This window comes from Alexandromys fortis, unplaced genomic scaffold (genome assembly GCF_014885135.2).
Source record: "Alexandromys fortis isolate MF-2015 unplaced genomic scaffold, M_Fortis_MF-2015_v1.1 scaffold_156, whole genome shotgun sequence".
NCBI classification, from domain to species: Eukaryota; Metazoa; Chordata; class Mammalia; order Rodentia; family Cricetidae; genus Alexandromys; species Alexandromys fortis.
This window is the reverse complement of record NW_026068028.1, coordinates 1180847-1208649: the sequence shown is the minus strand read 5'-3', so window position 1 is coordinate 1208649 and position 27803 is coordinate 1180847. Positions and strand designations below refer to the sequence as shown.

The 27803-nt window shown below is 43.3% G+C and overlaps 1 protein-coding gene across 2 annotated transcripts in view; it reads left to right on the top strand.

Annotated features, from left to right (window-relative positions):
• Nol11 (nucleolar protein 11) overlaps positions 1-18680 on the top strand; it is a 22005-nt gene extending 3325 nt beyond the window's left edge. Inside the window, exons 4-18 of one of the 2 annotated variants that reach the window (XM_050164296.1) lie at positions 1563-1711; positions 3252-3309; positions 3944-4088; positions 4948-5136; positions 6072-6148; positions 7378-7501; positions 7831-7916; positions 9632-9706; positions 10060-10241; positions 12760-12885; positions 13094-13285; positions 14241-14319; positions 14818-14910; positions 17552-17659; positions 18053-18680. In XM_050164296.1, coding sequence (XP_050020253.1) covers positions 1563-1711; positions 3252-3309; positions 3944-4088; positions 4948-5136; positions 6072-6148; positions 7378-7501; positions 7831-7916; positions 9632-9706; positions 10060-10241; positions 12760-12885; positions 13094-13285; positions 14241-14319; positions 14818-14910; positions 17552-17659; positions 18053-18169 — 1800 coding nt within the window. In that variant the 3' untranslated portion in view covers positions 18170-18680. Of the gene's footprint in view, positions 1-1562; positions 1712-3251; positions 3310-3943; positions 4089-4947; positions 5137-6071; positions 6149-7377; positions 7502-7830; positions 7917-9631; positions 9707-10059; positions 10242-12759; positions 12886-13033; positions 13286-14240; positions 14320-14817; positions 14911-17551; positions 17660-18052 lie in introns of both variants that reach the window. The other variant, XM_050164295.1, reaches the window with a different exon arrangement.
• Positions 18681-27803: the final 9123 nt, after the last annotated feature.

Sequence of the window (27803 nt, the reverse complement as noted above, 5' to 3'; positions counted from 1 at the left end):
TTTTTTTTTTTTTTTCCCGAGACAGGTTTCTCTGTGGTTTTGGAGCCTGTCCTGGAACTAACTCTTGTAGACCAGGCTGGTCTCGAACTCACAGAGATCCGCCTGCCTCTGCCTCCCAAGTGCTGGGATTAAAGGCATGCGCCACCACCGCCCGGCTATTTATTTGTATTTTATGAGCATTGGTGTATTGTATGTATGTCTGTGTGGAAGCATCAGATCCTCTGCAACTAGAATTACAGACAGTTGTGAGCCACCTTGTGGATGCTAGGAATTGAACCTGAGACCTGGAAGAGCAGCCAGAGCTCCTAACCTCTGAGCCATTTCACCAGCCAGCACCCTGGAGGAAGAGACAGGCAGATCTTTCTGAGTGTGAGGCCAGTGTGGTCTATGTAGGAAGTTTCAGGCCAGCCAGGGCTATGTAGTTAGACCCTGTCCAAACTAATTTCTATTTCTAAATGTCTAACTTACAAAGTAGTGTGTGTGTGTGTATAAAATAATTGATGCATTTTGGGCTAGAAAGGTGGCTCAGTGGTTAAGAACACTGGCTCTTTTTCCAGAGGACCCTGGTTCAATTTCCAGCACTTGGGGGCTGGAGAGATGGCTCAGCGGTTAAGAGCATTGCCTCCTCTTCCAAAGGTCCTGAGTTCAATTCCCAGCAACCACATGTGGCTCACAACCATCTATCATGGGGTCTGGTGCACTCTTCTGGCCTGAAGGCATACACACAGACAGAATACATAATAAATAAATAAATATTTTTTTAAAAAAATTCCAACACTTACATGGCAACTCACAGCTGTCTGTAATACTAGTTTCAGGGCTTCTGACATCCTCACACAGACATTCATGCAGGCAAAATGCCAATGAACATAAGCTAAAAGTTAGTTCTGTGTAACTGATAAGTTTTAGAACTCTGAGTGAAACCAATTCAAGTCCAGCCGTGTTGTCACATAGACCTTGAAACTTCTGTGTCGTTTCCTAACAATGTGGAGAGGTTAGCTATCTCACCCTTCGTTAGGCTTGGCAGCCAGAGTCTTACCTATCATCTCACCAGATGATTTTTTGATTTGTCTTTTCACTGCTGTAGGGCTGGGGGTTAGCTCAGTGGTGTAATACTTGCCTAGCCTTGTCCAAGGCCTAGGTTCAATTTACAGTATTAAAAGTGGGACAGACACGGGGTGGTGGTAAGCTGTTAAAGATAATAAGTCTTGCTGGGCAGTGGTGGCACACACCTTTAATCCATGGTGCAAAGGCAGGTGGATCTGAGTTTGAAGCCAGATTGGTGTGCGTGTCAGTCTGTCTCTACCTATGTCCATAGTGTCCCGTGTCCCCATCCTACCCCCCCTTAACTATGTAAGACTGGCCGTGCCTCTGCCTCACAGGTGCTGGAATTAAAGGTGTGCCCTCCATAAATAAGTCTCTTAAGACGTCTTTTAGGTCAGGTGAGGTGGCACATGCTGGTAATGTCATATAATGTCACTTGAGAGGCTACAATCAGGAGTCCAAGGTCAGCCCGGACGACATAGCTAGACGCTTTCTAAATACTCGAACACTCTTTCCAGCTGTCGGCCGAGGTCCATAGGATCCACTCAGTACAGAGGACAGAACCACTGGTGCTGTTCCAAAGAGGTGCTGTTCGTGGGCTAGAGGCCTTGCTTACAGAGCCCCAGCAGAACATTGAAGCTGTCATTCCTGATGAGGAGGTGATCAGGTAAGTTCCAGAGCTTGTGTATGAATTTCCACCAGTAGAGAACGTGCTCTGCATTGCTTCACTGCTTTCTTTACTACGTTTAAATGTGGTTTTGCTTAGAAACATAAAGAGCTGTGATATAATTCAGTGATGTATCCCTGCCTAGCATATCTGAAGCTAGCATTAGTCCTGGAAAACCAAGACAAAATTATCCTAAGTAAGTCCCACTTACTGTTGGGCATGGTACTAGGGAGACAAAGGCAATCAGAGCTCTGAGTTTGAGGCCAGGCTGGTCTGCATAAAAGGCTCTAGGCCAGCAGGAGCTACGTAGTGAAACAAAACAAAGCAGGGCTGGAGAGATGGCTCAGAGGTTAAGAGCACAGACTGCACTTCGAGAAGTCCCGAGTTCAATTCGCAGCAACCTTACATGGTGACTCACAACCTTCTTTAACGAGATTTAGTACCCTCTTCTGATATGCAGGCAGAGCACAGCATACATAGTAAATAAATATTTAAAAAAAAAGAAAAGAAACTGGGCAGTGGTGGCACAGGCCTTTAATTTCAGCACTCAGGAAGTAGAGGCAAGTAGATCTCTGAGTTTGAGGCCAGCCTGGTCTACAAAGCAAGTTCCAGGACAGCCAGGACTGTTACACAGAGATACCCTGTCTCAAAAAGAAATAAAGAAAAAGTAAAACAAAGCAAAAACAACATTTAGGAGACACTCAGCAAAGTCTCCAAGAGCCTGTGGACCTGTGAGGTCATAGATGATGTGAAACCAACCATAATCCCATCAAATGTAAGAGACCTGGATAGTCAGCTATTTCTGGATTAAATGGATAAAACCAAAAGAACAAGCTCTTTGGTTCTGTCATATTGCCCAGCTGCCGAGCCATGGCCCTTTCCCCTGAAGGGGGAAATTCCTTGGTAGCAAGAGGTGATGGTGGTGCTTGCAGGCCTCTGCTTGCATAGGCTCTGGACTGATGGTGAATAAGTAGCTCTTTTGTGTGGTGGTCAGACAGTCCTGTACTCCCCACCTCACCCTTGCTCATCACTCCGTCACATTCCCTGTTCATTTAACCTGTGTATCTACCTGGTTGAAACTAAATTCCTGAAAGCCAAGACGGTGCAGAGCAGTGGACCGTGCATTCCTCTAAGGTGTGAGCAGCTGTTCAGGAGTGGGTGACCTTTGGGTTCAAGTCACCACTTTGACACAAGCTGGCAATGCTGTTCTGGTCATGGGTCTTTTAGCTTCCCTGTGGCTTATTCTCTGTTGCTTGTAAAAGGCAGGTAAGATTCTAATGTTATCCTAAGAATACTAGTCCCAAAAGTAATTCTGATGAAAGTCCTTCATCGAGTACTCAGTTTTCATTATTGTCTGGGAAGTGTAACAACATCCATTATCTCCAGGACTGCATTTGACAAGTGACAACTCTTAACTACTGAAGTAGGGGTTCTCTGTTGTCCTGGCTCCAAAAACACCATAGTAGTTATTTAAGTTTAATTGGTAAATAACATTTCTCAACTGATTTTGTGTTTTCTGATTTTTCTTTCTTTTTAAAAGGTGGTCAGAGTTTTTCATGGTATTTAAGCAACCTGTCTTAATTTTTATTACTGAAAAAGTAAGTGACATCTTTAATTTCTGGTCTTTGTTACATTTTTAAGTCACCTATGTTATTTTCAAAACTAAAGTGCAATTTTACTATTTTAGAAGGTTATTTCTTTTGTGACAATTAAAGTGCTAGTTATAACTATCAGTATCCCTGAATTAAACCAACATTTTTTTTAGCAGATTAATTTCATTAACTTTATTTTTATGGTATAAAAGCCCCATGTGAATGAAGCTGGGTAGTGGTGGTGCCTGCCTGTAATCCCAGAACTCAAGAACTTGATACAGGAGGATGAAGAGTTTGAGGTTAGCATGGGTTAGTTACATAGTGAGACACTGTCTCAAAGGACAAGGAGTGCATATATAGCTCAATGGTACAGCTCTTGCTTACCAAGCATAGCATCTCTGCAGTCTTCAATAGCCAGGAACTCACTGTGTTGACCAGGCTAGCCTGGACTTTATTGCATTTTTCTTGTCTTTGCCTCCCAAGTGCTGGGATTACAGGTTCATGCCACCACACCCAGCCTGGGCAAGAAGCTTTTAAGTATTTATTGAAATAATTAGAATGGAGCAATAACTTGTCATTTTGACATTTAACTGTAGTTAGTTGGACTGGGAATATTTACAAAACAACTTTTTTCTTGCAGCATGGGAATTATTTTGCTTACGTACAATTGTGCAAATCACACGGCTTAAGCAAATACACACTCTTACTTGGAAAAGAAGAAAAATTTATTAAACAAAATTTTACTGCACGTGTGGATGGGAAATTCATCTCCCTGGTGTCGTTGAGTAAGTTTTCTTTAATAACAGAGGTAGTCATGGAAGGCTGTTAGAGGGTTGTGTACTTTACAGATTCTTCTGCAGTTTTCTCCCTCAGCCATTTCATATGACTTTGCTAGGTTTACCATGGACAACAACAAATAATACAATACCTATAGAAAGAAAGGTCACATGTAGCTAAGGCTGGTCCTTGTGATCCTCCTGCCTCTGGCGTCCAGGTATTGGGATTGCAGAGGTGTGTAACCATGTTTCTATGCTGCCAGGTATTGAACTCAAGGCCTCGTACATGACAGGCAAACATTCTGACCAGTTGAATTACACTCCAGCATGTTTCCCCCCACCCATGCACATGATTCAGCATGATGTCATGTGTGTTTTTGTGTGCATGGTCCTTGACTCCCATTTTGAGTCAGAGAACTACTTGAAAATAGTTCGCCTCCATCATGGGGCTCCATCCCACTCAGGTTGTCAGGTTTGGTGGCAAGTGCCTTTATATTGCAAACCATTTTACTGACCCCACTCACAAAAAATTTAATATATTTGTTGAGAGAAAGCATAGAGTGATATGATTGTTAAAAGTTCTGAGTTATAGCCGGGCGATGGTGGCGCACGCCTTTAATCCCAGCACTCGGGAAGCAGAGGCAGGCGGATCTCTGCGAGTTAGAGACCATCCTGGTCTACAGAGCTAGTTCCAGGACAGGCTCCAAAGCCACAGAGAAACCCTGTCTCCAAAAACAAAAACAAAACAAAAAAAAGTTCTGAGTTATTTATAATTTGTAGTCTTATAAACACCCTAATACATTTAACTACAGTAGATACAAACTGTCCTTTCCCCATTACTAAACAATAAATACTTGCTTTCCAACAGGCTCTGATGGGTGTGCATATGAAACCTTGATACCATTATATTCAAACGACGCCGGAAACAATCAGAGGTTAGGTAGAGCATTGATGCTCAAGGCAGTTGTGTCTGGTGGTGCTCGAAATGGTACTACCATCACCATCCTGGATCAAGACCACGTAGCAGTCCTAGGACCTCTGCTTCCAGCTTCTAAGGGTAACTGAAGTCACCTAAGAATCAAACTTAGCTTTTAGCCTCCAATCTCCATCATCTTTCTTTTTTTTTTTTTTTTTTTTCAGTAGAATCTTTCTATGCAGCCCAGGCTGGCCTTGATCTCAGGATCTTCCTATCCCAGCTTCCCAAGTGCTGGGATTGTGGTTTTGTGCCACTGTGCCCAATGCCATCTTTCAGTTCATGAACTCCTTAATTTCTGCTAGCAGAATTTCGTAATTTATACTATACCTTCAGTCCTTCCTTCCTTGCTTAAATTATTCCTTTAGAAGCTACTAAAACGATATTTCCTTTCCAATTTTCCTTTCTAGACTGTAGAAACACAGCTGGTTCTATATGTCACTCTGTTTTGTTTTGTTTTTTGAGACAGGGTTTCTCTGTAGCTTTGGAGCCTGTCCTGGAACTAGCCCTTGTAGACCAGGTTGGCCTCGAGCTCACAGAGATCCGCCTGCCTCTGCCTCCTGAGTGCTGGGATTAAAGGCGAGCGCCACCACCGCCTGGCTCTATATGTCACTCTTATCCCTTCAGCTCTGCTAAGTTTTTTATTACTGCATCTCTGCATGTATGTGTGTGAGCTTTGCCTTTATTCTCAGGGTAATACTGACTTAATAGAGGGCGAGGACATATTTCTTCTCTGGTCTAAGAGTTTGGTGCTGATTTGTAATTGGTGGAATTCAGTGGAATTCTTTCTTTGAATGTTGTTTTAATTACAAACTGAGATCTGCTATTGTGACCTTCTAGGGCTTTTCCACTCTTTTTTCTACCTACCCTGTGCCTCACTTGTTTGAATTCCTGTGGCAGTCAGTCACTTTTATACATGAAGCAAACTTGTGTATGCACCTCTGCCTCTGTCCTTCACGCCATGATATTATGTGTTTCTATTTGGGTCTGTTTCTGAACTTTTGTATCTTACATTATAGAATGCCTCTCCATATGGAACATAAAGTTTCAAACATTACAGACATCAAAAGAGCTGCCACAAGGAACCAGTGGGCAAGTAAGTTTGATATTTTTATTTTTTGTTGGTTGATGGGTTTTGGTTTTGTTGTTTTGTTCAGATTTGAGTTTGAGTTTTTGCAAGTAAGTTTGATTTTTTTTTTTTCTTGATTGATTTTGGTTTTGGTTTTGTTGTTTTGTTCAGGTTTGGGTGTGGGTTTTGCTTTTGGTAAGGTGTTACTCTGTAGCCCAAAGTGGCCTCAGAGTTCCAGTCCTCCTGTCTTGGCCTCCTGAGAGCTGGAGTTATATATTGCCATCATGCTGTTAATTATTTGGGTTTTTATTGAGTATCTTCTGAGGAAAACAAGAATTACTTTTTGGTTTTTCAAGACACAGTTTCTCTGTGTAACAGACCTGGCCATCCCATAACTCACTTTGTAGACCAGGCTGGCCTCCAACTCACAGAAAGCTGGATAGGTGGATCTCTCTGAGTTTGAAGCCAGCCTGGTCTTCATCCAGAACAGCCAGGACTATATAGAAGGAACCCTATGTCTTGGGGAGAAAATAGAAAAAGAATAGCTTTTGTTTTCTGAGATAGCTTGTATAATTTTACTGTTACATGGTAAATTTGAGTTAAAGAATCAGACTAGCGAGCAGTGGTGGCACACACCTTTAATCCCAGCACTCAGGAGGCAGAGACAGGAGAATTTGTGTGAGTTTGAGGCCAGCCTGGCCTACATACAGAGTAAGTTCCAGGACAGCAAGGGATGCACAGAAAAATGCTGTCTCAAAACAACAAAAAGTCAGTGCATGAGTCCATCAGTGACTGATGAAAACGGTGCTGTATATTACATTGTGGAACTTGGTTCATAGAGAAGAATGACATGTCATTTGTAGGGAAAGTAGATGGAAGTTTTTAAATATCAGAATTTCCTCTCATGGCTGAATTTTGACTTAGCTGCGTATAAGACATGAGAATTTAGCAGAGACGATGGAAAGAAGAGAGAGATTGGGGAGCAGGAGAGCGGGTGAGACAGTAAACAAGGGTCCAGGGCAAGTGATTTTGAGTGTATGTGAAATATAATGAAACCCATCATTTGGTACAGTGAATACGTGCTAGTAAAATAAGGTACGGGCCTTTGTCGAGTCAGATCTCCGGGGGATGGATGGGTGTGTGTGTGTGTTTGCTGGGAATTGAACTCAGGACCTCTGGAAGAACAGTCAGTGCTCTTAACCACTGAGCCATCTCTCCAGCCCATGTGCTGACTTTTTAAAACTTTTTTTTTTCAGCTCTGGTATCACGGGGAAGCATTATTTATGCTGCACGGAAAATGTCTGACTGTGATTCCATACAAGTGTGAAGTGTCGTCTCTGGCAGGCGCTCTCGGAAAGCTCAAGCATACTCAAGAATCAGGTTGGAACCTCTCTACTCTTTTTATTGACACAGAAAATTTATTAGTTCCTGGTTCTTTTTTTTTTCTTTGGGTTTTTCTAGACAGGGTTCCTCTATGTATCTCTGGCCGACCTGGAACTCACTGTGTTGACCAGGCTGACCTCAGACTCACAAAGAACCACCTGCCTCTGCCTCCCAAATGCTGAGATTAAAGGTGTGCACACTACTGCCTAGTGTGAAGCCTCTCTTAAATTGTGTATAAATTTAAATTGTTTTCTTTTGTTGTTGTCCTTTAATTTGATGGTGTTAAGTCAGAATAGTCCCGTGATTTATGTTTTGTCTTTCTGCAGACAGTCATTCCATACCCCATTTTGTAAACTGGGAAACGTGTTCAGGATATGAACCTGAGTCCTACAGTGCAGAGCAGTCAAGAACAGTAAGTTCAGTAGTTGGCTGAGTAATGTTGGTGGCAATGTAAAATTAAACAGGAAGAGCTGGCACTGCCTTAACCCTTCATGTTTGTTTACCTCTTTTTTTGTTTTGTTTTGTTTTGTTTTTTTTTGAGACAGGATTCCTCTGTAGCTTTGGAACCTGTCCTGGAACTAGCTCTTGTAGACCAGGCTCGAACTCACAGAGATCCATCTGCCTCTGCCTCCCAAGTGCTGGCATAAAGCTTCAACAGAATTTAAAACCTTTATCTAATACTTGTAAATCTAGCTGTTAATTGGATTTAGTTGGTGTTTTTTGTTTTGACTCGGTTTTGTTTTTTCAAGACAGGGTTTCTCTGTATAGCCCTGGATGTTCTAGAACTCACTCTGTAGACCAGGTTGGCCTTGAACTCACAGAGATCCACCTGCCTCTGTCTCCTGAGTGCTAAGATTAACAGCATGCACCACCACCGCTCAGCTAATTGTTTTTAAATATGTATTTCTTTTATGTTTATGTGCCCACGTATATATGTGCTTTAGATATATGCAGGAGCCAGCCAAGGATGAGAGAGTCAGATTCCCTAGAACTGGAGTTACAGATGGTTTTGAACTCCGTGTGGGTGCTGAGAACCAAACTCAGGTCCTCTGCAGAAATGTTCTCAGTGGTTTTACTGAGCTATCTCTCCAGCTTCCAGCATGTGTTACTATTTAAAGATGTGTGTGTTAATCATCTAAGTCCCAGGTAGGAAACTAGGCCAGTTTTCAATTAGCAGTAATGCCCTTCTGAGTAGAGAGGTTTATCAAAGCTGGATGTGGTGGCTTGTGCCTCTGATTTCAACACTTAGGAGGCTGAGTAGGGAGGATTGGAAGTTTGAGGATAGTTTGGGCTTCATAATGAGTTGCAGACCCACCTAAATTTAAAAAAAGTCTTTATCTCATTTCAAAGTTGTAATAAAAGCATTTTATTTATTATTAAGCATTTTTTTTAATATGTGGTTGGGGTAGAGAGATGGTTCAGTAGTAAAGAATGCTTGTAGCTCTTGCAAAGGACTCAAGTTTGGGTCCCGGCACTCATAAAAGAGAGCTCACAGCTGCCTATAACTCCGGCTCCAGGAGACCCAGTGACTTTTTGTAGCAAACCCAGGCACCTCCATTTACATACACATACACTGAAGCACATGTTGACATACACTGAAAAGGAAAGTCTTGGAGATGCAGAGGTGACTTGGTAGTTAAGAGTTGTGCCTGCTCTTAGAATAAAAGACCAAGGTTTGTTCCCAGCATTCATGTGGTAGCTCAAAGCCATCTATAACTCCAGTACAGGGGATCTAACTTCCTCTTCTGGCCTCCATGGGTACCAGGCACTTGCATGGTACGCTTGCATACATGCAACCAAAACACCCATGCACAAAAAAATTGAAATAGCTGGGCATGGTGTCTCATAACTTTAATTCCAGCACACAGAAGGCAGAGACGGGTTGATCTCTTTGAGTTTGAGGCCAGCCTTGTCTACATGGTGAGTTTCAGGACAGCCAGGAATATATAGAGAGACTCATGTCAAAAAATTAAAGCTAACTAAAATTCCTTTTAGGATAAATCCTTAACATAAGTATTTTGAAGTGTATGATCATATCAAGTATACTAATTTGTTATATAGTCCTCTAAATTTGTTATGTCTTTTACATTTTTTTTGAAAGCCTAAAATGGATTTATTTTCTTACAGCTAAGGAAAAAAAATATTGAAATAAATTTACAGCCAGAAGTTCCAGGAGCCAAACAGCTTTTATCAATAATAAAGGTAAATTTAAAACAAAGAAAATTAGAAGTCGGGCTGGTGAGATGGCTCAGCGGTAAAGGCACTTGTTTCACAGGCCTGCTCTACTCTGTCCTATCTCAGGCCCAAGCAGCTTCTTTATTCATTAACCAATAAAAGCAACACATACACAGGACTTCCCATACTGTGTGTGTGTGTGTGTTGTAAAACAAGTCACCTTGTTTCAGTGGATTGCATGGATATTCATATTTTGAAAGAATGTTGTGCTGGCAAGTTTTGTTTTTTGCTGTTTTGGGTTTTTTGTTGTTGTTGTTTTTTAAGTTCAGAGTGACATTTCATAATGTATCAGACTAAATTCTTTAATTTCGCCCTTTCAGAAAGGTTCAGAAAAACATATTGAAGTCGAACTACGTAAATTTTTGGCTAAATCAACACCTGACTTTCATACTGTAATTGGAGATATAGTAGCAGGACTTCTGGAAAGGTGTGAAACAGAGCCATCATTTTACCCCCGGAACTGTCTGGTGCAGCTCATCCAAACGTGTGTGCTTTCCTACAGGTACGCGTGTGTCCTCACCTCATATTCGGCATTCTTTTGAACTTGTTCTTTGTACTTGTGACATTTTTATGTGAAAGTAGTTCCCAAGGAAGTGGCTCACTGAGTAAAATGTGAGGACTGGAATTTGACCTCCTAGAACCCACATAAAAGTATGGTGGGGTTGGGCAATGGTGGCGCACGCCTTTAATCCCAGCACTTAGGAGGCAGAGGAGGCATCTCTGAGTTTGAGGCCAGCCTGGTCTATAAGGGCCAGTTCCAGGACAGCTAGGACTGTCTTGAAAAACCAAAAAGGTATGGTGGGATATGGCAGCCCACGTAAATCCCAGTGCTTGAGAGTTGAAGATAAGACTAGTCAAAACTTCCGACTCTACCTTCAGTGGGAGGCCTGTTTGTTGCAGGGCAAAGGGTGATGGAGGAAGCCACTCAGCATTACTCTAGGGCCTCCACAGACACAAGCATACACTTACATGATACACACTCATAAGTGAACGTGTATGAATTCACACTGCACGCACATATACAACCAGAGAGATTGCCACTGAGGTGTGGTAGTCATCTTCATTGCCTTTAGTCCTGTCGTAATGAAGTCAGCTGCACCACATAGACTGGACTTCGACAGCGTCCCACGGTGGGTGTGTGGATCCTCTTTACAAGGACTCCAATCCTGTCACACATTGCCTGGTCTCAGTTTTCACATCTTTACCCTCAAAGCCATTACTGTATATTAATACTGCTGACTTTGCTATAAGCTCAAGGTGTGGCTTGGATCACAGCTACATCAGTTTCTTTTTGCTGGCTCTGTGGAAACATTTTGCTAGGCAGTTGCGTTCGAGGAGCAAGGACTCCTCTTAGACTTTCTTTAAATGAACCTGTATATATTCACTAAATAGATCTTCTGAGGGATGGAGTTTTGCCCTTGACAGCTTTCCTATTGTCCAGTGTAGCACAAAAGGTTTCTTGTTAAGAGTGTTGATCTCTTTAATAGTTTTAAGTTGTTTCTCAGTAGCAAACTAAATGATCACTTTTGAAATTTCCTCTATGAAACAAACTAGTCTGCTATTGCTCAGTTCAACTTCATGTATGTTCTCAGGGTGTGGACAGAATGAAGCCATATTTTTGGTCAAACTCCCACACAAATGGCCTATAGCCCAGTTCCTCAAACATCTCTTGTTCCACTATCTGCACTTCTCTCAGCATTGCTGTTTTTAGGGTCCCACCTGAATGGCCTCTCGAGCTCCTTTCAGCACTTAACTGTCTCTTGAACCCCAAATACCAAACACTTCCACATTGTAGCCTTAAAAAGTTCCAGCAGCCTGAGAGTCACATAGGTTTCCGCAGCAGCTGGGGAAACTTAAGACAGTGGTGATGGTGCCTGTGATTGAGACACGTGGGTCACGGCAGGGAGAGGATGAGCTTGAGACCAGCCTCTTCTTTAGAAGGACCTGGGTTTATTTTCCCAGCACCCACTTGGTGGCTCGACCATCTGTAACTCCTGTACCTTGGATCCAGTACCCTCTTCTGACTTTTATAGACAGCAGGCATACATGTGGTCATACTGTTTTGGTTGTTCAAGACAGGGTTTCTCTGTGTAACAGTCTTGGCTGGCCTGGAACTTGCTTTTGTAGACCAGGCTGGTCTCAAATTCACTGAGATCCACCAGCCTTTGCCTCCCAAGTGCTGGGATTAAAGGCAAGCACTACCACCACCCAGCTGTGGTCACAGATTTACATTCAGGCAAAACACTCATCAAATAAATTATTTAAGAGCCGGGCGGTGGTGGCGCACGCCTTTAATCCCAGCATTCATGAGGTAGAGGCAGGCGGATCTCTGTGAGTTCGAGGCCAGCCTGGTCTACAAGGGCTAGTTCCAGGACAGGCTCCAAAGCCACAGAGAAACCCTGTCTTCTCGAAAACCCAAAAATAAATAAATGAATGAATGAATGAATGAATGAATAAGATAAATTATTTAGTCAGTTGGTCGTGGCACACGTCTTTAATCCCAGAATTTTGGAGGCCGAGGCATGCAGCGGTCGGATTAATAATCACCAAGGTAATAGGTATTTGAACAAGTTTAATAACAAAACCAGACTCACGAAACCAAGGTTCCAGCGGAGTAGCCAGCGGAGACAGGAGAGGAAGGGAAGGGGCGCGCAGCCTCTGCCCGCCCAATATATCAGTAAACATACGCCCGAGGGCAGCCCGCCCCCAAGGGGAGGGCTTATCCCTACAGAGGCAGATAGATTTCTGTGAGTTTGAAGCTAGCCTAGACTACAGAGCTAGTTACAGGACAGCCAGTGGTACACAGAGAAACCCTCAAAAAACAAACAAGCAAACAAAAAATTAAAATAATTTTTGTTCTTTTGTTTAGTTTTGTGTGTGTGTGTTGTTTTGGTTGGTTGGATTTTGGTTTTCAGGACAGGGTTTCTCTATGTAGCCTGTGACTGTCCTAGAACTGTAGTTTTAATTTTTTTTAATGATTTTTTTTTTAATTATAGTAATTGTCTTATTTTTGATCTTAGCTTGTGCCCTGGCCTGATGGAGATTGCTCTGGAGCGCACAGATGTGCAGATGTTACAGCTGTGTCTGCAACAGTTCCCTGACATCCCTGAGTCAACCACTTGCGCTTGCTTAAAACTTTTCTTGAGGTAAGTTAGAACCTGTGGTCTCATTCCCATGATATCATTGGAATATGTGACTTATTTGACTTCAGAAATGTTGAATTCTTAGAAAATAAACTTTCAGAGGTTCAAATAATGAGAAGAATTAACCTCTTGCTTTTAATTAACATCGTAGCATTGGTGATGACTGTCTTCGAGACATTAATATCAATATGGAGTCAGTTTTTGATTATAGTGATACCATACAAGATGAGCAAAAGGAAATGGAAGAGCAAACTGAAATTGTTCAAAATGGCTTCAGTCCCGAAGACAGTAGCTGCAGTAAAGACAGTCAGCAGTTAAATAAAAAGCTTGAAGATGAAGCAAAGGAGACCGTCTCTTTCCCCGTGACCGCATGTCCTGTGGCCCCAAAGCGAGCGGCTCTGCTGTATCCTTCCAGGTGGTTCTGATGCTCTGCCGTCAGGGATATAGTTATATGCCAAGCAGTAACTAAGGCATGATTCAGGTTTTTTTTTCCCCAGTTTTTTTCAATGTTTGCTTGAAATGGATTATATTTGATGCTGCTTTCAACTAATTTATTAAACCCATTTTCTCTCTCTCCTGCCCCATTAATCGTGTGTGTGTGTGTGTGTGTGTGTGTGTGTGTGTGTGTGTGTGTGTGTGTGTGTTGGAGTGGATGACTCCCATGGTCTTATGCATACTTGTCAAACTCTACCTCCAAGCTACCTTCCGTCACCATTGAGGTCTGTTTTCTTTGAAGGTTCTTTTGTCATTTAGTTTGGTTAAATTTTGTTTTGCAATGTGGCTCACATAATCTTGGCAGCCTCCTTTCTCTCCTTCTGGAGTGCCAAGATCCCAGGTGCGTGCCACCATGTCTCACTTGCCTGTTTTCTTTCTTTATTTTTCTTCTGTTTTCTTTTTTTTTTTTTTTTTTTCCGAGACAGGGTTTCTCTGTGGTTTTTGAGCCTGTCCTGGAACTAGCTCTTGTAGACCGGGCTGGTCTCGAACTCACAGAGATCCACCTGCCTCTGCCTCCCGAGTGCTGGGATTAAAGGCGTGCGCCACCACCGCCCCGGCTTCTTCTGTTTTCTTAATTAAGAAGATAAAATACTAAGAGCTAGAGAGATGGCCCAGTGGTTAAGAGCAGTGACTGCTCTTCCAGGGTACCCGGGTTCAATCAATTCCCAGCACCCACATAGCAACTCTAGTTCCAGGAAGTTAAACAGCCCTCACATAGACACACATGCAGGCAGAACACCATGCACATAAAAATAAATCATTAAAAAAGAAGAGTATTGGTGATTAGATCTCCTGTAAACCAGGAAGTGACAACTCGTAGCAGTCCTTGTCTTTATTGAGTGTTTTCCTTTAGTCCTGAGTAGAAATGCAGTTCTCCATTCAGCGTACAGTGAGACCTTCCTCCTGCCGCACCTGAAGGACATCCCCGCAAAGCACATCACGGTAAGTGTTCCGCATGACTGTACATTTTATTTCTGGTCTAAATTGTGCTGCTTAATTCTGAGCAACTGGTAGGCCATTCTAATCTGTGGGATACTTTCATATGCATAAGAGAGAGCCCCACATGTGATGAGAATTGCTCCAGAAACAGGGTGATTGAGGGTGAGAGACCTTGCTCCAAGGTCTGCCCTGCTGGAAATGAGCTTAAACCATCTTAGGTTGTCAAAGGACTCTTAAAATAACTGAAAAAAAAAAGAAGAGTAAAGTTCTCTTTTCTGATCTGTTTTTTACTGGCCTGAGCTCATTACCCTCCTGTCCTAACTCTCAGTGGTGACAGGGACTCCATTTTACTCATTCTGTTCCCCAGAACCTGTCACATTTGTTTGATGTGTAATTTAATTGAACAGCATCATAAACCTTTTTCTGCTATCTGCTGGGTTTATTTGTAAAGAACGTTTTCTACTGGATTGGTAAGTTGTGCTCCTGTTTTCCATCCCACAGCTATTTCTCCAGTATTTGTATTTCCTCTATCTGAAGTGTAGTGGCAATGCCACCATGACTCTTCCTGGAGTAAGCCCTCCAACGCTAAGCCAGGTAAGACAACTTTTGCCTTTGTACAGAAACCTTGGCATATAGTGTCGGCCTTGTAGTTCTGTAACCAAGATGGGAAGGCCCTGCCTCCTCCCTTGTGCACGTTGCTGGATTGCAGAGGGCTTCTCTGTTCAATGGATGGATTTCTAGATTCATAATTACAGATTACAGAATCCCAAAGTCATCTTTGTAGGAGAATGTTTCTACAGTGTCAAAAAGGTTTCAAGGAGGCTGGAGAGATGGCTCAGAGGTTAAGAGCATTGCCTGCTCTTCCAAAGGTCCCGAGTTCAATTCCCAGCAACCACATGGTGGCTCACAACCATCTGTAATGAGGTCTGGTGCCCTCTTCTGGCCTGCAGGCATATACACAGACAGAATATTGTATACATAATAAATAAATAAATATTTAAAAAAAAAAAGTTTCAAAAGTAAACTTTGGGACCAGGCGTGGTGGCACATACCTTTAATCCTAATACTGAAAAGCCAGAGCAGGTGGGTCTCTATGCATTCAAGACTAGTCTGGTCTACATGATGAGTTCTCATAGTGAGAACTTTTCTTAAAAAGCAAGGGGAAAAAAAGGTAAACTTTGTACTTCTCTCATCCAACCTCTCTTAGAGATAACCAACATTAAAAGTTTCTCTTGTGAACTGGGCATTGGTGGTGCACACCTTTGATCCCAGTACTTGGGGGGCAGAGACAGGCCTTCTCTATATAGTGAGTTCCAGCACAGCCAGAAAAAAACCTGTCTCAAAAAAACGAACAAACAAAAACTCAGAAAAGTATCTCTTGTGTCTAGAAATACTGATTCTAGACACATTCTTCCTGTCTTTGATTTTTGTCTTTGTGACACAAGACCTTTAGTGTGTGTAACATTCTGCAAGTTAATTAACTCTTTGTCTCAGCGCTATGTTGCAGACTTACCTTGGCCTGGTTATCCATCTTTTCTCATCCCCTCTTGGTGCATTGCTTGCACGGTTTGCAACATAAATAAGCTTTAAGTGTTAGTCTTCTCATGGCTTTCCTTGTAGGTTTATTCCCACAAGAGAAACACTAAGGGAAGCAGGCATGTGTTTTCAGTTTTTAGAATGCCAGATTACCTTCCCAAAGAGTTGTGACTGGGGCTGCCCCGTAGTTCCCACACTCTGCCCACACCTGCTGTTGTCCAACTTCTCAGCCTTGCTAATCAGATAGGAACAGTGTTGCCCTGGATTGTCTGTGTTTCTTGACAACAGAGGGGGAAGTAGTTTTTCTTTATTCTTTTTTGTGAGACGATATTTACCTAGGTTCTTTATCCATCTTTCTATTGTAGTGCCTGTTTTCAGAGAGGTGTTTATAAACATGTCTTTGTGTATTGAGTTAATTTCTGTCTTTTGTCTTGCTACTGTTTTTTAGTGTCATTTTTGTTTCTTATTTGACAGTTCATGTGTTATGTATACAGTGACTTCAGTCTTTCTCCCTGTTACCTCTCTCCCTATTCTGATGATGCCCTTTATTCCTGAGACGTGCCCTTCACATGGTTTATTTAGTGGGGCTGTGTGTGACCCACTGAGTCTGGTTAGTGCTTCTTCTTGAGCATGCATGAGGGCGTCTTCTAGATCAGGAGCTACTTTCCAGTGGCTGTACCACTGGATAAATAGACACCCCTCACCAACTCTGGGAATTACCAACAGTCGAGTCTGTCAGGAGGATGGCGCCTCACGTGCCATCAGCATAATTTTTCTAGGCAAATTTTAATTTTTGTGCTCTAGGATGCCACCACTGCCTGGCTGTGTTGTTTTTGTCTTTTGTGAGAAGGTCTCGGCATAGCCCAGCCTGGCCTGGAACTCACATCAGTCATCTTCTTCCACCACTGAGGTGCTCTGAGTACAGATGGAAGACACCATAGCAGAGAACACATCCTCCTGCGTAAGATGCTAGTGCTGCCTGCGGGATTAGATCTCATCTGGCTTTCCTCTCACTGGCTGCTGTTATCCTCACAAAGTATAAAAGCGGGAAGAAAATATTTATGCTTCATAGAAGTTACTCCATCTCTAAACTGAATGTTCAGACTTCCATAAGGATTTGTATTTCTAACCGTGGTGGTGGTACATAACCTTTATTCCTGATGCTTTTGGGAGATAGGGGCAGGCAGATCTCTGATCTATATGGTGAATTCCAGGACAGCCTGGGCTACATAGTGAAATCCTCCTTCAGGAGAGATGACTCAGCGGTTAAAAGCACTGGCTGCTCTTCCAGAGATCCAGAGAGTTCAATTCCCAGCACTTTAATTGTGGCTCACAACCATCTGTAAATGAGATCTGGTGCCCTCTTCTGGGCAGAGCACTGTATGCATAATAAACAAACAAACACTGTATTCAAAATAAACAAATGAGTAAGTAAAGGAATAAATAAAATAATGAATGGTTGAGTGAGTGAATGAACGAAACAAAGCCTGGCAGTGGTAGCACACTCCTTTAATCCCACCACTTGGGAGGTGGAAGTCTAATCTCTGTGAGCTGGAGGACAGCGGGGTCTACAACGGAGAGGTCCAGGATATCCAGGGCTGTTACAAAGAAAGACCCTGTCTCAAAAAACCAAAAGGAAAAAAAAAAGATTTGTGATGAATTTGAATTAATGGACTAATCTTTTTGTATTTATCTCCAGATTATGGATTGGATATGCCTACTTCTAGATGCTAATTTTACTGTTATCTTAATGATACCAGAAGCAAAACGACTCTTGCTTAATCTTTACAAATTTGTGAAGTCTCAGGTTTGTGTTTATTTAATTCTTTTCGGTTAATTTTATTCTGAGTGGGGTGATGTGTTTGGGTGGGAAACAGTGTGTCGGTCAGAACACTGTGTTAGAGTTCTCTTCTCCTGCCCTGAGTTCCAAGGGCCCTGTCTTGTGCCTTGTCTCAAGTAATACCTTGTTTGTTTTTTAAAAAAAACTAATTAAATATAACTATAATGCATGTACCTTATCTTTAATATTTGTTATGTCAAGATGGGAATCAGCTTGTGATAGAGGAAATGATACATACGTAAGGCCATTGATTCATTCCAGTCCAAAAAAAAAAAAAACAAAAATGTTCCTGAAAAGCCATTAGCAGTATGTCGTGTGTAGAGTTATGGTAAAGTTACTCTGGGTCTTTCTCTTCTTCAGATTTCTGTCTATTCCGAGCTCAACAAGATTGAAGTGAGCTTTCGGGAGCTGCAGAAGTTGAACCAGGACAAGAGCAGCAGAGGACTGTACTCCATCGAAGTGCTGGAGCTCTTCTGACAGAGCGGTTCTTCTCCATGGACACTTCATGGAGTTCTCTCTTTTAATTTCTATTTTTTTATTTGTTTTGGTTTTTCTGGGACAGCATCTCACCATGTAGCCTGGTCCTGGAACTGGATATGTAGACCAGGTTAGCCTCAAACTCACAAAGATCCACATGCGTCTGCCTCCCAGAGTGCTGGGATTAAAGGTTGCGCCACCATGCCTGGCTTGATGGAATTCTTTATGTGAATCCACCTGTTCATCCAGGGAAGAAAGTTTTGGTTGCATCCATCATCCCTCGGTGTCTAAAGAGAAGTGTGACTTCCTGGGCCATCACATCACCGCTACAGGGTTCCCACAAACCAACTCTCGGTTGTAGACATCCTTGGAAGGAGATTATGGAAGTTTTTTAAATATGGGAGTGAGCTAATTTTAAGTAAACTTATTTGTGTATTGATAAAAGTCTATAATTTCTTATACATTTGGAGAATAGTTTTTCTGTTAATAAAAGAAACAGACCATCTCTGAAGAGTCGACCCAGAGAGAGTGTATTTCTCCGTCAGAACCGTTCCAGCTCATCTGTATCTGGCTGCAGAGACCATGCCACATGGAGGAGCCCTTAGGACTCCCAGCCAGCCTGGTGCCTGCTGCCTCCTGCCATTTCTCCGTCCTTCACCTGCTGCCAGCCTTCTCCCTGCTCAGGGCTGGGAAATTCCCTCTTCCAGTGTCATGTCTCAGATGAGCTGTATGACAAGGATATGACAAAAATCGATTTCTAGGATCTCATTCTCAAATAATGAAATAGTCTCCTAAAAAACCGTTGTAGTGAAGCCAGTGAGAGAGCTCAGTGCTTAATAGGAGTGCAAGCTTTACAGGCCTCTTGACCAGATTCAGTCCCTGGAAGGGGAGAGCCAGCCTCACTGAGTTGTTCTCTGCCCTCCACACAAGCACCAGGACCTACACACACACACACACACACACACACACACACACACACACGACTGTAATCCCAGCACTCGGGAACAAAAGCTCTCTATGGGCTCAAGGTCAGCTTCATCTACAGAGTGAATTCCCGAACACCCAGAGCTACATAGTGAGACCCTGTCTCAAACCCTCACCCCAGTAAATAAATTTTCTTAAAAAAATAGAAAATCTTTATGGGTTGGTTGATAATAGGTGAGTGGTTTCCACAGTTGGGGTAGGACAAGTCAGTCGGTCTGATGCTAGAGCCCGTGCACACAGAGCCTTGGTCGTCCGTGTTAGGAAGAGGCACAGGAGTCAGCTGTGGTGGAAACGGGTTCCCCTTACATAGTTGTACAATGTGTCTGGAATTTCAACTACTAAAGGCCAAGGAAAGATAATCCTAAATTTGAGACTGCCCTGGACTACATGGACCCCTGTCAGGAAGACAAAAGTGAGGGAGAGGTCAAATTAACGCGATTGTTAAATGTCATGTTCCCTTTATATCATGGCAGCTTCTGTTAGGCCAGCGTTTGGGTTTGTTTTGAGACAGTAACTGTAGTGTTGATGGTCCTTGACCTCGTAATATAACTAGGCTGGCCTTGAACTCCTGCCTCTGCCTCGATACCCTGTGCAGGTTGTCCTCCTAACTCCACACGAACACCTGAATGGGGCTGGAATGGAAAGCAGGCCTGTGGGAAATGCTCACCAGTGAGCCTCTGCCCCGGTTATAACTAAGCCAGAAAACAAGCAGAGGTCCCTGAGGCAGTCGGTGTACAGGCTCAGGTTTGCTTTTCATGGCTTGTGGTTTGGTCTCACCTGAGGATGGCTTCTGTCATGAAATTAACTTGTCAAGAGTCAAACGAAGGCCAGGCATGGTGGCACACACTGTAGAGGCAGGAGGACCAGGGTTTCAGGATCACCCTGGGCTGCGTGTTAGCATTTTCAGAAAAATGAACCAAATAGAAGCATTGCCACTAAATCCTGATGGGAACATTAATAATTTGGTTTATAAATATTAATGGAAGCAGATTCCTGGTGATTAAAGCATCCAGATTGTTGTCATGTAGGTGATGAAATGAACCACCCTAGATAAGAACATGAATTACAGAGGAAGGGCCACTTGACTTTTAATTGCCTTTAAGTACTAGTTGCAGTTGGGGTACTAAATTTAGGAACTAAGTAAAATTTTATAAGGATGTGCAGACAGCAACTGGTAGGCTGATTCTTCAAAGCAAGGATTGCGCCTTCCCCTTCCGTAGGCAAAGCACAGGACTGTAGCTACTACTTTACAGGTGTGTAGCCAACAGCGGTCAGGCAGGCCTGGATGGTCGCTGCCTGGTTTGCTTCTGTGTTGCTGTGGGGAGGCACAGGCCAGGGCTGGAGAGGTAGCTCAGTGGTTTAAGGGCTTAGTGCCTAGCAACCACTTCAGGCATGCTCTCTGGGTACGAGAGTTCAAGTGCAAACAGAATTGTGTAACAGAAAGTGAACTACTAGGGCTGGAGAGATGGCTCAGAGGTTAAGAGCACTGGCTGCTCTTCCAGAGATCCCGAGTTCAATTCCCAACAACCATACGGTGGCTCACGACCATCTGTAATTTGATCTGGCTCCCTCTTCTGGCCAGCAGACCAAACACGGTGTAATAATAAATAAATAATTTAAAAAGAGAAAGAAAGAAAGTGAACCACACAAGCACAAAGACAATTCTGAGTCAAAACGACTTAGGGAAGGAAAGGGCTTACTTCATCTTACAGGTAACAGTCTGTCAGTGAGGGACATTCAGGCAGGGAGCCTGGAGGGGCCCATGCTGACTCGTGCTCAGCTAACCTTGTGTAGCTCGGGACCACCTGCCTTGGCATGGTGCCATGCCTTGTGGGCTGGTCCCTCCATCAACTAATAATCAGACAGCCCCCCATAGGAGCCTCCAAGCTCACCTGATGTAAGCAGTTCCTGGGCTCATGGGTCCTTCCTCAGGACCGTGGTTCTGCCAGGCCGAGCACCGGCTGGAGCAGTAACTGGGGTCTGGAGTGAGTCATCAGTTCCCATGCAGGCGGTGTGTTTTGTGCTCTAAACTTTCCAATCATCAGTCACGTTGTTATGTTGTTTTACTAGCATAGAATAATGGGTTGCATTGCATAGACTTATTTTTTTAACTTTCAATAAGTTTCTTACATTCTTTTTAACTTGGGGGATGGGGTTGCATGCCATAGTGCATTTAAATATGGAAGTCATGAGACCATACTAGGACTCTGTTCCAGGGATCCACCCAGGTCGTCAGACTTGCATAGTGAGGGCCTGTACCTAATTGGCCATTTCAGTGGCCTATTTTGAACTACTTACTTCCCCCCCCCCCACCTCACCCCTGCTTTTCAGGCAGGGTTTCTCTGTGTAGCTCTGGCTGTCCTGGAGTTCATACTGTAGACCAGGCTGGCCTCGAACTCACAGAGATCTGCCAGCCTTTGCCTCCTGAGTGCTGGGATAAAGGCATGTGTCACCACCATCTGGCTGTAATCTAGGTTTTAAACTTGCCTTTGGTTTTAAGTTTTGTTTTTTATTTAATTAGTTCAGATTTTCACACCCGTGTTACAAGCCATGTAACACAAGCCACAAACACCTGTAACTCAAGCTCCAATGAACCAGACACCCTCTTCTAGAAAGGCCTCAAACAGGAAGGAGCATGTTTTCACACACATTCCTACTCTCCACGAAGACACACAAAAGAATTTTGCAGACGGGCATAGTGGCCCATTCCTTTAATCCCAGCGCTGAAGAGACAGAGGCAGGTGGGTCAGAAGCAGAGGGCTGAAGGTGTGGCCTCCCTGGGAGAATGCTTTCCTAGCTGGCCTGAAGCTCTCCATTTGATCCTAGCACTGCTATAAAGTATCATGGAGCATGGCTTAGCTGCACAGTGAGTCTGAGGTCAGCCTCAGGGAGACCCCATCTCAAACGCTGGAAAAGGAAATGGACTGAGACAGCAAGGTAGAGGATGCGGCTGTTGTTATTCGACCTGAGTGTTTACTGAACACCTCCCAAGGACAAGTTGATCTCCACGAGTTCGAGGCCAGCCTGGTCTACAGAATAGTTCCAGGACAGACTCCAAAGCTACAGAGAAACCTGGTCTTGGAAAAAAGAAAAAAAAAGTGAGAGGGTGACCCCTGCCTTTTCAGCATCGGTGGTGTTTGTCCTTGCAGTGACCTGAGGACTCAGCGGAAGGAGAGTGAGACAGCCTGACTGAATCAGCAAGCTCCACACGATGCTGGAGGCTGCCAGGAGACTGCCAAGCCTTAATCTGCTAATTAACCTGTACCTTCGTTTCTGTTTTGAGACTTCTCCCTCCATATAGCCCAGGCTGACCTCAAACTTGAGATCCTCCTACCTCAGTGTCCAAAGTGCTGGGATTACAGACGGCTAGCACCATGCCTGGCTGCCTTTAAGGATGAATCCTGGAGCAGGAGATGTAGCTAAATGGTAACTATTTGCCTCGCATACATGAGGGTTTCTACTTCTCTGCTCTCTGTGCCGAACTTAAAGGGCGTCCCTCTGATCTCAGCGCGTGGGAGGCAGGGACAGTCAGAGTTCGAGGCCAGACTGATCTACAGAATGAATTTCAGGATAGCCAGGGCTACACAGAGAAACCCTGCCTCAAAAAAAAAAAAAAAAAAAAAAAAAAAAAAAAGGCCAGGTGTTGGTGGCACACGCCTTTAATCCCAGCACTCAGGAGGCAGAGGCAGGAGGATCTCTGTAAATTCAAGGCAGCCTGGTCTACAAGAGCTAATTTCAGGACAGGCTCCAAAAACTACAGAGAAACTCTGTCTCGAAAAACCAAAAAGTAAATAAATAAATAAATAAATAAATAAATAAATAAATAAATAAGATGTAGCCAGCCAATGATGGCACATGCCTTTAATCTGAGTACTCTGGAGGCGTAGGCAGGCAGGTCTCTGTGAGTTCGAAGCCAGCCTGGTCTACAAAGTGAGTTCCAGGACAACAAGGGCCCAGTGCTTGGGAGGTGTGGGAGGTGGAGGGAGGAGGCTTAGGATTTCACGATCATCTTTGGCTACATAGTGAGTTATAGACCCATTGGGACTGTCCCTCAAAGAAACAAAACCGCACCTTAACAAGTAAATAAAATTGAAATTACCAGCAATCGTGATGGAACAAGTTTTGTTTTTGTTTTTGTTTTTTATGATTTTGCAGCTTCTGGGTTGTACTAATTCCTGTCTCTGTGGCCTTGAGAGCATACTCCAACAAAAGCAATGTAAGGGATAGAAGGTGTCCTTTTAGCTCATAACCTAAGGCCAGGTGTCGCGGTGGGGAGGTCAGCAGGAACTCGGAGCAGATGGCCACATGGCATCCACAGTCAGGAACCAGAGACAGGCGTGTGCTGCTCAGCCCCCTTTCTCCAGAGACCCAGGAGCCCTTGTTCAGGATAACCCCGCCCACAATTAAAATGGGTCTCCCTGTGTCAGCTAACTTGATCTGGGTGATCTCACACAGGCAAACCCACAAGCCAGTCCCAGGGCAGTTAGTCCTGGGGAGTGATTCTAGGTCCATCACATGGGAGGAGTTTGCTAATGCTGTGACCCAGATTGAGTTTGGTCACTGTCTTAATTAGGGTTTCTGAGAAGAGACACCATGACCACGGCAACTCTTATGGAGGAAAACATTTCACTGAGGTGGTGGCTTACCGTTTCAGAGGTTTAGTCCATCATCATGGCGGGGTGTGTGGTGGTGTGCAGGCAGACATGGTGCTAGAGAAGGCACTACTACATGTTGGTATGCAGGCAACAGGAAGTAGCTGCTGGGAGCCAAACCTGGGTCCTTTGCAAGAGGACCAAGTGCTCTCAACTGATGAGCCTTCTCTCCAGCCCCATAAGTGACTTTTAAGTCACTTTCTTTTCTAAAAACTTAGGCAAAGGAGATTTAACATAAAACTTACTGTCTTAACTATTTTAAGCACACAATTCAGTACCATCAATCTCTTCACTTGGCTATACAACCTATCTCCAAATTTTCACCTTGTGAGACCAGTCTACCCACTAAGCAGATCAATTCCTCCTCCCAGCAGTCTCTGCCAAACACTCAGGCTACCTTTTGTGGGGTTTCTTTTGTGTGTGTATTTATTAGCATGTGTAAGTTACACATAATTATATAATAATGGGCTTAATTATGGCATTTCCCTGCTTGTGCATATGTACTTCATAATCACCCCCATTTCTCTCTCTCTCTAGCTCCCATGCTTGCTGATCTACTTCTTCCTTCCTAGTCCTCTTTCTACTTTCCAATGTGAGTGTGTGTTTGTTTGTGTGTGTATGTCTGTGTGTATGTGTCACGTGTATGTCTTCTCTGTGTCTTATGTGTCTGTGTGTATGTCTTGTGTGTGTCTGTGTATGTGTGTATATCTGTGTCTTGAGTGTTTGTGCATGTATGTCTTGTGTCTGTGTGTGTGTGTCTTGTGTATGTATGTCTGTGTGTGTGTCTGTGTGTCTGTTTATCTTGTGTGTCTGTTTATCTTTTGTGTCTGTGTGTGTGTGCCCTAGGTGTGTGTGTCTGTGTGTGGATGTGTATATGTGACCCACTGAACTCCATTAGGTTTGCACAGGAGCCTGGGCATCTGACCAGTAGCTGCACAAAGAAGGCGCTTCTCCCTCTAATGGCAACTATTTCCTGGCTGTAGATCCTCAGGGAAGGGTGGAGCCTCGTGAGCTCCTCCTCTTTCTGAGATGGTCTTCACAGCTGATGTGAGTTTAGGAGCGCAGTGGGAGACAGAGATGTCTCAGTGGTTAAGAGCACTTGTTGCCTTTGCAGAGAACCTGGTTTGGTTCCTAGATCCTATAGAGTGGTCATAACCATCCAAAACTCCAGTTCTGTGGGATCAGACACCCTCTTCTGACATGCAGGGGCAGCAGGCACACACATAGTGCATATAGCACACATACATGCAGGTGAAACACTCAGACACATTAAGTTTTTTTCAAGACTAAATAAAACCAGATATTATAGTGCATGCTTAGAATCACAGCATATAGGAATCTGAGGCAGGAGAGTTGAGAGTTCAAGGCCAGCCTGAGCTATATGGTGAGACCCTGTCTTGAAGCAGGGATGGTGGATACAAAATAAACTGCATCGCTTGTGTGTTCCATGGGATGTCTCTCCATCCACTCATCCACAGAGGCTTCAGTGCTGTGGACGCCATCTGATTGGACTAGCTGGGCCATCTAGTAATTCAGTGTTTAACTTTGTGAAGAATGGCCACCTTGTTCTGCACAGCAGTCCACAGGGTTCCCATCTACACACCCTCAATGGATTTGTCATTTCTGCTCTGGGTTTGAGAGTGGCAGAACATCAGCCATTCTAATGTGTGTGGGCAGTGATTCATTGTGGTTTGTGAAAAGCAATGTATTACTATTATTTATTCTATATACATAATGTTGACACACAAAAGAGTTCCAAAATAGCCTGGAATAGAGCATATTTATTTGGGGATAAACTCACAGAAAAGAATAGGGAAGAAAAAGGAATTCCAGGTTGTAGAAGGCCCACTGGTTGAATCACCTTATTAACAGCTCTTAGATTGGTCACCATTCTCCATTTTCCAGATTTCATTTTAACAACAAATACAGGAGAATTCCAGGGCTGGTTGATTCTTCAATATGCTGAGTGTCTAATTGCTCCTATACCCGCTGCTCCAAAGCCTGCAGTTTCTCTTTTGTTAAAAGCCATTGTTTAACCCACAGAGGTTTCTTAGTCATTTTAAAGGAGTTTCCCAATGGTAATAGGTTGCCTTGTACTTTCTATTTTTGTCATCCCAGAGGAAACATTGTTTCTAGGAACACTTTGTCTATAATCCCTTCTCAGATGTTCTATTCTACCACAATTAAAATATTTGGTATTTTGATGTCTTTTCAATTGTTGGGAGATTGCTTCTCCTTCCCAAGACTCAGTATTATAGTTGAATGACTCGACATTGGCTGTGTGCAGGATCCATTCATCCCTTGGTGCTGATTTGACCTTTAGAGGCTCAAGTATTTTTTTTTTTTTTTGCATTCTAAGTTGGCATTTTCAAAAGCTAGAGAAGTGGTGGCTCACACCTTTAATCCCAGCACTCAGGAGGCAGAGATCTCTGTGAGTTTTAGGCCAGCATAGTCTAAAGAGCTAGTTCCAGGACAGGCACCAAAGCTACTCAGAGAAACCCTGTCTCAAAAAAAAAAAAAAAGAGAGAGAGAGAGAGAGAGAGAGATTCAATAAGAACTTGTCTAGCTTCTAGATCTGTTACCCCTATTTGTACAGCTTTAGTTGATCTTTGTAAAAAGTCACTAAAGGGTTCTCTTGGGCCTTCTATGACCTAAGTATATGTTTCAATTCTTCTTCCCAGTTCTTGAATTCTGAACCAAGCTTTCAAGGCTCTGTATGGCATAGGGACAAGATGTGTTCATTGTAAATAGCTTGACTCTGTGGATCAGCATAATGGCCCTCACCAAGAATTTGATCTTGGGAAACCTTGAATCCTTTGACTCTACTTTAATGTCCCAGGACTTTAGCCTCCTCTCTCCAATAGCACTTCCACTGTAGCTGTGGCCCATCTTCTAGCACTGCTGAGACTAATTGAAGCCAATTATGTGGAGTAACCTCATTGCTTGAAGCCCGCGTCTTTACCAATTCCCTAACAAATGGTAAATGCATGCCATAAGATACTACTGATTGCTTAATTTCTTTTAGATCTTTTATACCTATAAATTTTCATTTACATTCTGTGTATCCATTGGGCATTGGATATTTCCTGGCTTTTAGAGATAATAACAGGATAAGTTGCTAAAACTCTTGGTAAGTCATCTCTGACTCTGAGAGGTACTGGCAATGCTAAATCCTTTGCCTGTACCTCCTCTCCTTGCTTATCAGTTCTGACAAGTTCTTCAATCGATTCAAATCTTTTTATGGCTGTCTTTTGTAAAGCCTGACTCTCTTGACCGTGACCCATGTTGGGCACCAATTTGTTGGTGTACAAAAGAGTTCCGCAATAGCCCAGAACAGAGCATATTTATTTGGAGATAAACTCACAAAAAGGGTAGCAATTCACTGTCCTCTACATGCACTGGGAACTAGAACCAAATGCAGCAGCCAAGAGGCCTGCACATGCTTTTCATCTTCATTTATAGTACATGAGACCACGCTCAAAGTGGGCCAGTATCTTAAGGCTATTGGCTAAAGGAGTTCCTACAGCATACATATAACTGTTTTAGGATTTTTATTGCTGTGAAGAGACATCATGACCATGGCAATTCATGTGTTTTTTGTTTGTTTTTTTTTTTTGTTTGTTTGTTTTGTTTTGTTTTGAGAGAGGGTTTCTCTGTGTACCAGCCCAGGCTGTCCTAGAACTTACTTTGTAGACCAGAGATCCACCTATCTCTGTCTCCCTAGTGCTGAGATTAAAGGCATTTGCAACCACCACACATCTGATCGTGGCAGTTCTTAGAAAGGAAAATATTCAATTGGGGCTGTCTTACAGTTTCAGAGGTTTGTTTAGTCCATTATTGTCGTGGTAGGAAGCATGGCAGCATGCAGGAAGACATGATGCTGGAGAAAGAACTGAGAGTTCTACATCTTGATCCACAGGCAGCAGGTAGATATTGCTACACTGGATCTGACTTGAGCATCAGACACTTCAAAGCCCACCCCAAGTAATATACTTCCT